Source organism: Halichoerus grypus, chromosome 10 (assembly GCF_964656455.1).
Source record: "Halichoerus grypus chromosome 10, mHalGry1.hap1.1, whole genome shotgun sequence".
In the NCBI taxonomy this organism is placed as follows: Eukaryota; Metazoa; Chordata; class Mammalia; order Carnivora; family Phocidae; genus Halichoerus; species Halichoerus grypus.
In genome coordinates, this window is record NC_135721.1 from 22865542 (window position 1) to 22878645 (window position 13104).

Here is a 13104-nt window from a genome sequence, read left to right on the forward strand (position 1 = left end):
GGTCAGACTGAGCGTCAAAAGGAGTTCTCTTAATTTAGCACAGCCCCCAGCCAGTGCTGGAGAGAGCAGATAAGCTCCGAAATGGGCAGCTTCAGATCTACTTTTGCTATTTTGCTCTGTTGACTCTAAATTCATTACCTTATACAAATCATATGACCAACATGGTATTGTTCAGGGAATTTAGAAATTCCTGCATGGTGCCCCTCTAGTGTCCCAGCTGCTTAAAAATCTCTCTTCTCTTTCTTGTCTATGTGTGTACACATTTCCCTGGTTAAAGATTGTAATGTAAATACAACTTAGACTTTGCTTCTTTCGTTCAACTAACCAGTTTTTCATGGTACCATGCAGCCTTCTTACTTAGCTTAAAAATATAAAGTTTACTTTCCACCACGTAGAAGTCATACTTGTTCATTATTGAGAAAATGGAAAATACAAAGCATTGGGAAGGAAAAATTTGAAAGCCCCTCATTTTCAGTCTCAACTTCTGGAAGAGACCATTATTAACATTTGGCGCTTTTCATTTCAGATATTTTTTTCTGTGCCTATTTGTGTCGAGTCATGATGATATTACGCATTTAAATTTGCCTCCTGCTTTTAAAAAAAAGCAGAGCGCAAGCATTTACATATGATTACACACTTGAGTCACTTTTAACAGCTCTGTCCCATGCCTAGACCATAGCTTGCATTTTTCTGTTTAAATGGATCGTTCCCACTTTTCCTGCGATGAGTGGACCTAGTTTTGGGGGCTGTGACATATCATGATTCACAGAGTCCTGTGCTTATTGTCGGGGGTCCACTTGGACCCCAGTTTCTTTGCTGTCACTATCCATGCTACCATAATTTTTATGCTTTTAAAACAGTTCTTCTCTGGCTTTCCAGGAGCCTGAGGATGACGTGGCCTGGTGGCTGTAGGGCTTGGCTGCATGGGGCAGGTGCGAGGCCCCATAGACCTCGGCCCCCTAGCAGAGAGGGAAGGCAAGGCCCAGGGAGGACAGGTGTGTGGCCTGCCAGCCATGGCTGTTTGCTTGCCCTGTGTGGGCAGCACCGAGGCCTGCTGTGGTTTCCTTGTAACATAGCAGAGGGGCCCATGAAAAACTCGGGCTAACGGAGCATGGATCTTTAAGGTTTCAGAAGTTAGATTCTAGCCTCTTAATGGTCTTTCCACCATTCAGGTTGCTGGGCTTTTGGAGCATTTTTGGGTAATGATAGTAAACAGTAGCAATGATAACTGATACTTACATAGTAATTACACACTCAGGGCACTATCCTAAGCATCATAACATGAGAGCAGCTCTAAGAGGAAGATATGAGTATTATCGGCTTTTTATAGATGGGTAAACTGAGGTGTAGGAGGTTCTGTCCAATGTCAACACAGAGAAATGTGGAAGAGCCAAGGTTTCAGCCCAGGTGACCTGGACTCAGAGCCCACACCCCTCACCATGTACCTTCCCGCCGCTCAGTCAGCCTGGGTGTGACCTGGAAGGCGAGCCATTGCTACGAAAGCGGACAGCGGGAGAGGGGCCAGTTACTTGGGGCTCGGAGCTCTGGGGTTTATAAACCAGCTTGGGAATGCTTAATGTCTCTGCTTTAACACTCCCTGTAGTCCTGGAGCATTTATTGAGCACCTGTCGTGTGCCAGGGACATGGGAGCATGATCTGGCACAGATGTCTGCTGGATGTGCATTTTCAAGTATCCCCCAAGTTCTTCACCTCTCTCTGGCTCTGGGAGGCCACGTCAGCCACCAGGAGCGGGGAGATCCAGCTGTGTCCAGAAAATGTCCTGGACTGAGTGTTGTTGGGGAGAGCAAGGAGGCAGAAGTCCTTGTCTTTGGAGGTGAGCTCATGGCTAATGATGGGGGTGGGACAAATAGAAGCACCTGGAAACAACAATGCAGGTGACATTGATATAAAGACCTAGTCTTACACAATTACAGATTTACCAAGACACCCTGAGACCACTTCTTGCTAACTGCAATATTCTAGAGGCAGGCCTCTCTTTTATTTCCCAGAACAAATTATTTTAAAGACTCTTGCCTAACTTATGGATGGCGCTTTTGCAAGCAGCAGGGATGTATGTGATGCACATGTGTACATTTTCTCCTCTGTATCCCTTACAGCTCCCAGGAGGAGAGCAAGGGAAGCAGGGATGAGCTCTTAGCTAGAATAGTTGCCTGGTGGGAAAAGCGAAGTTTTGATTGCATATCCAGGGGGATGCTGAGGTATTTGAGGGATCCGGAGAAGGTGGAACTTGCCTGGAAAGACTTCCGTAGGTGGTTCTCTAATCTCTGTCCCTGCTGAGAGACATCTGGCCTTGAGCGGGTCAGCCCCTGGGACCCCAGGACACAGTTTCTGGGGGCGCCTGTGGTAACACCCATGACAGACCTCCATGACAGGTGCAGGCCGGCCCCGTGACCACATCCCCCGAAAAGTGGTTTTGTTATTTGCGTTCCGTCCCATGGAGTTTTGCGGGGACAGCTGGGGCAGCATTGGGGGCAGGGTGTGTATCGTCTACGTGAGCACGCCTTTCTCAGGTAAAGGGCTACTTTGCTCACCTTGTGTGTCTCTGTGAGGAATGCAGGACTTCAAGTGTAATAGTTTGAGAAACCAGGAGACGTCAGCCAGAATGGGGAAGAATGAGCCGTTTCTAGATTCAGCACCTATGGGATCCTGCTGGGGTTGGCTTTAGAAATACAGCCGAAGAATGCCAGAGGGCTTCTTTGTCCCCAAACATTCCCCACCCCAGTTGCCTGTGATTTCACCATCCGTGGCTCATTCTAACAAACACTCCATCAGCATCCAAATGGGGGAGCTCCCAGGCCTCGGGCCCCACCACCAGCCTGGCTGGACAGCGGGGAGAACTGTCTCCTGAGGCCGGGTGTGGCTGAGAGCCCAGTGGGTGTCAGGGTGCTGGGACAATCGGAAAAAAAAGATGAAAAATCCCTCTTTCCCCTAACCCTCCTGAAGAGTGGGTTGGGGCATGTGGAGGACAAACTCTCTGGTCTTCACAAGTATGCCGTCTGGGCCCAAGTCTCACACAGGGAGGTTATATATAAACTATTGAGAGCTAATACACGCCCCCTGCGAATTCCCTCCCCTGACCCAAATAGAGCCAGCCAGAAGCTTCTGCTGCTGGTAGGGTGACCAGCCCTCCTGGTTTGCCCAGGACTGTGAGCAAACCCTCTTTTGCCCCCAAACTCAGCAATTTTGAAGAAGGACAGACAATAGGAACCAGACCTGTGGGAGTAAGTGAAAGCTGTTTGGGAGCCAGTGTAACCGTATCAGGCCACTCACTCTTCCCCGAACACCCCGTTGTGACTCAGAGAATTTAATTCAGCTCCCCGACGGGCCTCCTTCCCTGTGTGGGTGTTGCAGGTACTTGGCACTGAACAGCGGGTGCCATCGCTTGGGCCGCGACATCCTGGCTGCTGACACCCTCCTTCTCTTCCAGACAACCTCTGCCTCCTACAAGCGTTTGCTGGGCGGGTGCGTTTCCTGAGGGGCCGCGCGGTGCTTGAGGTCACGGAACGTCTGTCCGGTGAGCATCCTCGGAGCCCCTCGCTCCAGCCTTCCAGTCAGCTTCCTGGCATGAAGCTGCACCACCCACTATCTTAGAACCCCCAAATAATCCAATAATCCTCACAGGGCTTTTAGAAAATTTTTGATAATCTGCTTTTTAAAAATAATTCCCACATTACCAAAAGATAATCTTTGGTTTTGACCAAAATGAGGCAGGTTGGTACATACACAAAATAGTTTTTAAGAAACGATGATGCGTTTCTTCTTTGCAAGCAGGACTTCCCCTAGCCCATAGGGTACCTTTGTGTGAATCAGAAAACCCCCCAGCTCTTCTGGGTAGACCCTGGCTCACGGGCGTGGGGCCCGGTCAGCAGCAGCCCTGTGGTGAGCACGAGAACTGTCCCTTCTTGGGCATGCACAGCCTGCAAAGCAGAGCACAGCCTGGATGCCAACCCTACTCAACCCCTTCGCCGGGCATCCGGGCCCATGTTACGCAGAGTTTGGCCTGAGTCTGCTCTGCTTTGTTCAGGCTTTGGCTGAGGAGAGCTTGCTCCAAGCCGATGTCTGCTCTGAGTCTGCAGTCTCGAGTGATTTCATTCCAGGGCTGAAACCTCCTGTGGCCCTTGAGCTGGCAGCATGGAAAGGACACAGGCTTTGTGGCAGACAGACCCATTGGCCACACGCCAATTCTGGTCTTGGGCAGGTTACTTGGTTTTCTCATCTTCTGTGCTTGCCAGAAGCCTCCTCTCCCTTCTTAGGAACGTCCCATGCAGGAAGGAGGCAGAAGGACTCTGTTCTCTAGACCGCTGAGCACCCTTCCCCCTAACATGCAGACGGCGCGCAGGTGCTACCCCCATGCGTAAATCCTCGCATGGGTTGTCCTCAGGCTAGTGTCTGGCTCCCTGGAGTGGCCCACGAGGCCTGTCGCTGCCTGGCCTGCCAGGCTCTGCCCCTTCCCCTGCCTCAATTGTATGCACTGGATCATTTAATCCTCATAACATCATAAGGACGGCGTGGGTTCCATGATTATCCCCTTTAAAAAAAAAAAAAAGATTTTATATATTTATTTGTGAGAGAGCGAAACAGTGAGAGCATGAGCCGGGGGAGGGGCAGAGGGAGAAGCAGACTCCCCGCTGAGCAGGGAGCCCGATGCAGGGCTCGATCCCAGGGCCCTGAGATCATGACCTGAGCCGAAGGCAGATGCTTAGCTGACAGAACCACCCAGGCGCCCCAGTGATTATCCCTTTTATAGAAATAAGGAAACTGGAGCTTAGAAAGGTTAGGTGCCCAAGGTCCTTTGCCGAGAAATCCAGGATTTGTCCCTGGGAGCCTGGCCACAGAGCTTCCCTGAGCGGCCCATGCCTCTGTCCCCTGGGCACCAGCATGCCAGCCACCCTGCAGAGACAGATCTCTCATCCCCTGTGCCTGCCCACATGCAGCTGGTGGCCTGTGGAGCCCCTTTCTGCCCTTCTTCCTCCACCTGGGTGGTGCCCGCCCGGTTCTGGTGCCAGCCTCTGGGTCTACTTTCTCCCTAGCCCTCCTGCCTGAGTTTCCCGAGCCTCCCAAGAGCAGGTCCCACCCTGTGCCAGCCCCGGTCCGCATTGGGGTGCTCAGCACATGTTGCCTGACTGAGGGTGTCATTCTGTGCCTACACCACCCTATCTCCTGCCCTTGGCCTTGCCTCTGTGCCCTGGTTCAGTCCTCCCAGTGTCCCTGGAGTGGACCCTCACCTCCCATCCAGGTGCCAGGCCTTCTCCAAACTTTGGGGCAAGCAAAGTAGGGTTGGGGGCCACAGTGTCACGCTCTTGGTGCCCAGGGGCCATGTAACGGAGACCACCTGGCCACCAGACAAGGAACCCTTTTCTGTTGCTCAAAATCTGCGTTCTCTGGTTGATACCCTTACCTGTCCTTGTACAGGTGATATATGGGCCCCAGAGGTGGATGGGTACCTCACTTTAGATTATCCATTTAAATGTAAATATTTTCTACCTGTTTCCAAGAGACCTCAAAGCCAAGAGTTTCTACATAGCTGTCCTGGTAGGTCAGTGTCAGCCAGGAGCAGAGAAGAACATTTCAGTTGACACAAGGTGTGGACTAATAATAGCACAGCTTAACAGGAGTAAATCTTTTGCTAATTACTTCAGCTGCCTTGTAAGCTCCAATTTAATGGGGTTTTCTTCCTCATGATGACTCCCAGAAGGGCCACCGCCTGCCTTTGCTAACTTGAGAGGCCCACCGCCGTCAGCCAGGTGACCTCCGCCTCCCGGACCCGGGGAATGTGGGCCTCACTGTAGAAGTGAGCTTCCCGGGCCCGCGTGTGATCGCCCGACTGCTGGGAGGGAGAGTTCAGGTGGGAGTGCAGCGTGCCGGGGATGGGGGCCGGTGAGGTGGGGAGGGTGGGGGGCAGGTGAACCCCTCACCTTTGGTGGGCACGGGGGAGCCCTGCCTGGGCCTGGTTCTTGGGATAGTTCTCACCTTGGTTTGCAGGTGGATCCCATGGAGCCTTAGGAAGCCTTTGAGTTATAGTTGTTCAGCATAGGTGGCTAATCGGGATCACTGGTTTTCTTTTGTTCCCTCTGGCCACCCCCCACCCCCTGACCTCTCCCTTGCTCCTCCTAGCTTCCCACCTTGGGGCTGCCCTGGTGGCTTTCCTGGTACCTATGCCCTCCTCTGAGCCTGTCTCCAACTTCAGCGTTTCTAGCAGGTCCCACCTCTGTCCCACTTTATGAAGCTGCTTACCAGCCAACATGGCTGGGCTGACTCACTAGGTGCAGTCCTGCCTTCCCCGGGAACGAGGGCCACCTTTACTTCTGAGGCTTCGGTGACACTGGGGAGCCCCCGGGGAGGCCCCACAGGGTGGGGTGCAGGAACCCTGAGGGTGTGGCTTGAAAGCCAGCGTACACGCTCCATGGGAAATGACACTGCTCCAGTGGCAGGCTTTGCTGAGGGGGGTCCAGCTCATCTCTGACCCCCTATTGTCCCAGTCTGGCCCTGGAGTCCGAGGGGCCCTGTGGGAAACATCCTGGGGGGTTGGATGATGTTACGCTGGTGAAGGAAGGACAAATTGGAGATTAAAAATAAAACTCCACACCAGCCCCTGACATGTGGAACTCCTAGAGACTTGGGGTCATCGAGGGGTGCACAGCGTGAGCTTTGGAGTCGAGGCAGGCTCTTGCCCTCGTTAGCTGTGTGGTCTGGGGCAAGCTCCTTGACCCCTGAGTGCTGGCTTCCCCCTCTGCGAGATGGACCGGTGTCCTGCTTCTCGAAGCACTATGAGGACAATGGAGTCACGCTGCAGAACTCTGAGCCCCAGACTCTGGACTCGGGCAGTGTTAGTTTCCCAGGTGTGTCTCAGCCCGGGGAACGTTCCAGTTTCTTTGCTCCATCAATAAGTGAAGGTCCTTTGCTCTCACCAGCACTTTTCCTTTGGCAAGAGGACAGGCAGACTGCACTGATTGTATAGAAAAAGCGTTGTTAACATGGATGCCCTCAGGGTAATGTGGCCTCGGCTGAAGGCTGGAGGGACCCCTGTGAAGTGACTTAGGGTGCTCTTGAGGTGGCTTTGACCCCGGCATTTACTCTGGAATGGAAGGTTTGCTGGCAGGGGTAGCCTGCTTGTGTGTTTTTTGGGGACTAAAGAAAGTAGAGGGCCTTGGAGAACCAGATGCGGGGGGTTCATCACTGAATCAACGGTCTGTGCAGAGCTTGATGGTTGATAAAGCACATTGACGCCTCCTGGATTACTGCTGGTCTTGTTGTGGGGTTTGGCATCCAGACACTGGGGAGGCCACACTGGCCTTATCTCCTGCCGGCTGCTTTATTTTTCAGAATGCTTCATTTGAGAGAGTGTTGACTTTTCTCCCTGGTATGGTTTTTCTCTGTTGTATGAACTCAGAGAGGTGGGAATGTGGATTAAAATAATACTAGATTGCAGTCCAGGTGTATCTGCGTCTTTCCTCTCCCCAGGGCTGCAGGGACCAATTACGACCATCATAGGCTCTGAGTACTTTTGCCTTTGCATACTCATTCCTCCATTAAAAAAAAAAAGTTAAAAATTGTATTTTATAACTGGCTGGTGTAAACATGAATATAAACGAGGTTGGATATCTTCCTATTTTTATCTTTTGATTTTAAAAGAAATCAAGCCATTTTCATGGGCCCCTAAATGTGTCCCGAGCCTTAGCTGGTGCATCTAATGGACTAGTTGGCCCTTCTGGGCGGCCTGCCCTTTGCGGGGGATAGAGTTGTTGTCCCAAGAGAGGGAGAGAGTGCCTGCCTCAAGTCAGTCTCCCCGTTTTCTGTCCAACAGCGCTGGTGGCCTCCGTGTACCCCCAGAAGCCCCAGGCTGTGGAGCGCCATGTCCTTCCAGTCCTCTGGTGTTTCCTGGGCAACATGACCGGGAACAGTGTCCTGCCCGGGCACGGCGGGAACGTCCGCACGGTGGCGCGTCGGCTGTCCAGAAGCCTCCAGGAGCACATGGGCTCCCGGCTGCAGGACCTGGCTGCTGGCCAGCCACGGCAGGTCCTCAGAACGCTCCAGGACCTCCTAGACGCAGCGTCCCCATGAGGCAGCCCCAACCAACGTCACCGACAGAGGGATGGCATCGGACAGCAAGACAACGGGCAGCTCACGCCCCTTTCAACCGGCTAAGAGACGGACCTGAAGCGGGCAGTCGTTATTTCTTACCTTATTTTATTTTTATGATGGAGTCATCTCCAGGTCTACTTTCTCTTAGAGTTCCAGATGTACATAGTATATTTTGAAGTAGAAATAAAAGAAGTACTTATTTTTCTAAGGTTTCATTGTCTTGTACTTTTTTAACCTGAGAATTTTTTAATAACTAGGGTTGTCACAAAGGACACAAGACAACAGCAAAACCAGCTGCAGATGGCACGGGGATGAAGAGTCAGGGAGGAAGAGTGTAGCACAGACCCACATGGTGTAGACCGTGTCTGGGCATGGCCCCGCATCTGTGAGAGGCTGGGCAGCCCTCCGCAACCCAGAGACCCTGAGTTGGCCATTCGAATCCAGTTCAGTTGTTATAAGGCTGATTCGAGGTGAGTAGAACAACCCTCTCTGGGGTTATCCTGCTTCTGCCTTAACAAAATCTTCCGAGGGAGAGTTTGACATTTGCATTCCTGAAAGCCTTCCCTGGAAGCCGACATTCTGGCTAGTTCTACAGAGGACTAGATGATGCTTCACACTCGAAATACCATCCATGAACACGTGGTGGACGTGCAGGGGTCATGTGGGAGCTCTGAAATTGCACAGGTGCCCCCCCCCCCCCAGGCTGGGTCATGGAGCTGGAGGGGTGTGCTGGAGGCAGGATGTGCCAGGTCACAAGCAAGCTGAGAGAAGGTGTTGCCCACGGATGCAGCAGCAGGAGAAATGGGGTCCTGTGGGAAGAGAGGGAGGTCTGGGGCTGGGGCTCTGGGCACAGTAGGAGTGGCTTTGCCTTGTCTGGGGCCAGTTAAGTTGACAATGGTGTGACCAGGAAGAATTAGAGCTCGGGTCATGAGCTCAAACACACGGGGAAGGTGAAGGCTGAGGGGCAGCGGCCTGGTCCCAGCCAAGGAACACAGCCAGACCCATAGCAACGCTCTGGGGCAGATCCACATGGCTCAGGCCCTCAGACCCCAGCACCCTGCCAGCAAGTTTTCTGGCAGACCCACCAGTGGACCCCCTCCACTGTCGCCACCCCTAGGTATAATATCAGTTCCACATCACTGTTGTGAGCCTCTCCTGAGGAGGATGGCCCAGAGCAGGCTGGGGAGCCCCAAATCAACTCACATATTTCCAAGTTCATGGGTACCCCTGGCTGAGAAAGCCACTTTTTCATCTTGCCTATGTCTCCCGGTGCAGCCAGTCAGGCCCCCACCCTCCCAAGGCCCTGGGGTGGGGTTTTGTAAACACAGCCAATCCTGTCCCCTTCCAAAGGAGAAAAAAAAAAAAAAAGATAAATAATTTTCATGAAGGCAATTTGTTTCCCAGGGTCTATATTTCCTTTCTGTCGCATCTGCTGGTTTTTACTACTTTGGGACACTGGCAATAAAGTGAGAGAGCTGTCTCCTGGAGTGCTATCTGTTCCAGCCTGCGGGGGGTGGGGGGAGGGTTCACCTGGAAGCCCACTTTGGGGTTCATGGCAACAAGGAACAAAGACTTTTTTTTGGAAAAGTTTTCTTTTTTTTCTTAATGCCGGGGGCAGTTTTATATGTGTGTGCAGGGGAGGGACGGGGAGTGGCAGAGGTGCGTAGAGGTGATTATAGAAAATAATTCTCTTGGAAATTTTGTTTTGAATTTCCATCCAAGCTAGTTGCAGAAGAATGGCTAAAATTACAGCTGGCCTTTGGCTGGATCTGAAAAACAATTTTCTATTTGTCAATGTTGGAGAAAACTGAGCATTTCTTCCATGGAAGGTTGTGGTGTCCTTTGGAATAACCTCACTCCTGCTGGCAGTCAGTGTTAGAACCAAGGCTGGGCAGGAGCTGGGGAGCCCCACCTGCTGGCCAAGTGTCTTTGACATCCCCCAGCCTCCTTTTTTTCATTTGTCAAAGGTGTTGAAAAAAAGACTTGCTTTTCATCTCATGCAATTAAAAAAAAAACAAACTAATAAAACACTGTAGATAATCATATTTTGAAAATGTAGAGTGTTACACACAAAGAAAAGGTATAATTATTATAAGCTCCAGCCTCAGCCCAGTAAGACCTGCTGTTCGGGAGGCACTGAAGTCATTCCTGGCATCTGACTGACAGATCACCCACGACTCAGCATGGGAATAAGTGGGAGATTCTGAAGCTTAATTTTTTTTCCCCCCCGTTTGGAATAGTTGACATTTGTAGTCGTGATGGCAAGCAAAATGTTTTAAAGTCTTTTCACTTTGAAAGATATGGAATCCTATGGAGAAGGAAGTCAATTCTAGCTGAGTTTGACAGCTATTCTTAATTTTCTCCAAGAATCAAAGCACAGATCTGGAAGGAGGGGGATACCCTACTTTCTTTTCTTAATCAGAATCTTGAAGTGCAGAGATGGCAGAGATGAACGTTACAAACAAAAGTGGGAGAGGGATCATCAGTTCAGTTTTTCCAGAGGGCTCAAAAAAGATGGTTTGGAAGAAGCGAGTTTGCCTGTGTCTTGTAGATGGCAGGGTATGGAGGTTGGCATTGCCATTGCAGCTTTCCAGATGAAGGAACAGGCCCCTAGAAGCCGGGTCGCAGGGCGGGGGGGATGGAGGTGTGGGGCTTAGGCTTCTGGGTCCCAACCATCGGGAGTGGGATAGACTCCAGCTCCCCAGGGTGACCGACACATTCACCACGCCCTCCTTCTTTCTCTTCCTTCTCCTTGTTTCTCCATTCATCTTCTTCCTCGGACTCAGGCCCACCAGGCTTGTCTCGGGGCATTACCTGATTCCTGCTGGGGCTGCCATTCCAGCCAAAACAGGTTGTTGACTCGTGTGCAAGACGTCAAGGGTGTCTGGAATTACAGCATTCAGGACCCGGGCTATGACATGGGTGGAATTCTGTAGTCACAGGGCCCACAGGCTATCGGTCAAGTTACTTTCTGAAGTCCATGAGAGTAATCAAGCCAGCAGTGTCCAGGGTCCTCCATAAGAGTGAATTAGAGTGTGGAGTGAATTAACCGTTTGCTCCTCTGTGTGTGCAACTCATCTTTAATTACATTTCATAAAAATGTCGGGATGGATTGATGGAAGTTTATTTAAACTTCATGTAGGCACAGGGAGTAAACCACAGTGCAGTATAACATGTTCTGTTAACATAGGCCCAGAACACATTTACTTTATGGCAGTTCAACAGAATCTCTGACATGAGGCTACTTAAAAATATATTACCTTTGCAAAGCTTTCCTTGGGAAGATGCAGTGGGTGTGGGCAGCCTGTAAGCAGTCAACCAAATGATCAATTGACAAACATGCTGACACTTAAAATTTACTGCATCAACTCCCCTGATACATGCAAAACACTGGTTTATTTCAGAAAAAAGAATGTATTTCTCAAAACCCCTTTCATTCACGTTGCAGTGTTGATGAGACAAGTCTTATCAAACAAAAGCTTTTCACAGTGAAAGAAAAGTCTCTTCGTCTGCCCTGCATTTTCTATCAACATGGATTATTTCAGGTTCTGAACTGGGTACATGATGTAAGGAAAGAACTAGATAGATGCTGCTCAGAGTGAACAGCCGCACAGATCCAGGCTGTGGACAGAAGTTATATTTCGTCTTGAAGATTGTATTTATCCTTGCAAAAAGCTATCACTGTTCCACCAGAATATTATATCTGCTTTTTTCCTCCATGAATCCTTTTGATGGAACTGGAACATTGTGTTTTTCCCTTGGGGCAGAGCTATATGCTACGTTACTAATGTGTCAGATAAAGAGCTGGAGCACCTCCCTCTCCTCAGCTCTGGGGGTCTCCATGGGTGTTGACAATGGCTGGACACCCCTGGAAAAGAGTTGGCCCAAACAGGAATATGGGTCGAATATGCACCTCTGAAATTGATCTCCTTTTCTGGGGTGAGCTCTCGTGCCTTTATACCCAACATTCCTTCTTGGTTTCTAACTTTGGGAAGAAAAAGTGCAGACTCCTGAGTCCTTAGTGGGTTGCATCTATTGGTGTCATTATTTTAAAAAGACAACACAAAACTGAAGCCCTGCTCTCCCTTCTCCTTGGAGCCCAGGAAGTGGATTGGGCTCAACAAGGACAAGTTCTTGGGTGGAGGGAAGGTGGGTGGGTGAGAGTGACCCATCTGAGAAGTTGTGGGATTGGGCTTGTCCCTCGTGACCACCAGCAGTGTGCTTTCCGAGGCAGAACCAGAGACGTGGGTTCCAGTAAAGGCCTGGTCTCAAGGAGGGGTGAAACCGAGTTGAAGCCACACAAGTTGCCTGTGTAGTACATTTAATTTCTTTTGTCCAATGTCCAACTCACCCGTGATTTGGGCTAAGTCTGGTGGTTGGGATGGTAGCCAGGAAACCACATCTGTGAACCATCTGCTCCAGTGCTGGCTGGGCCCTGCTTCACCTGTGACCTTTATTGCCTCCCAGCCCCTTGGCTTTGGCGACCCCTCTGCTTTACCCCAGGGGAAGCTGACTTAGGGCTCTTGAAGCAGTGGGGTCCTTGGCCAACATGATAGTCTCTATCAGCTCATTGTCCTGGCTGCTTGGGCCTAGAGGTCTCTTACTGCATCACGTACGGGGCTCTGTGGCAGGAGCCCAGCACTCTCCTGGCACAAGGAGGTGCTCGGTAGATGCAGAAGGATGAGGAGGAGCCCTGACCTGCCCCGGGGCTGACGCAGGGACCCTGGAAGCCCTGTGTTCATCCACTGCTGTCTGCAGCGTGGGGACGGTGGGTGCCCACTGCTGCTTAGAGGCCTAGCTTGGGGGAGGGGGTGACTTCTGCTCTCAAGAGAGCCTCCTGCCAGGCACCCTCAGGGAGGCTCGTTCCAGACTCTTCCAGGGCATTCTCTCTGATGCTGACCCTTCTGGGAGGTAATAGGCTGCCTGGCTCCCAGCTACCCACACCGAGCTTTCGTTGCTGCAACTGGGTGCACTTGGCCCCCACCTACAGACTCACACTAG

General features: G+C 51.2%; 1 protein-coding gene across 9 annotated transcripts in view; it reads left to right on the top strand.

The window, feature by feature from the left end:
• The window catches only part of TOGARAM2 (TOG array regulator of axonemal microtubules 2), a 60602-nt gene extending 52291 nt beyond the window's left edge, over positions 1 to 8311 (top strand). For 5 of the 9 annotated variants that reach the window (XM_078056132.1, XM_078056130.1, XM_078056133.1 and 2 more), the window contains 3 exons: positions 1604 to 1834; positions 3449 to 3535; positions 7826 to 8311. In XM_078056132.1, the coding sequence (XP_077912258.1) occupies positions 1604 to 1834; positions 3449 to 3535; positions 7826 to 8082 (575 nt within the window). In that variant the 3' untranslated portion in view covers positions 8083 to 8311. The remainder of the gene's footprint in view (positions 1 to 1603; positions 1835 to 3448; positions 3536 to 7825) is intronic. The other 4 variants (XR_013441635.1, XM_078056134.1, XM_078056137.1 and 1 more) reach the window with 4 other exon arrangements.
• Positions 8312 to 13104: the final 4793 nt, after the last annotated feature.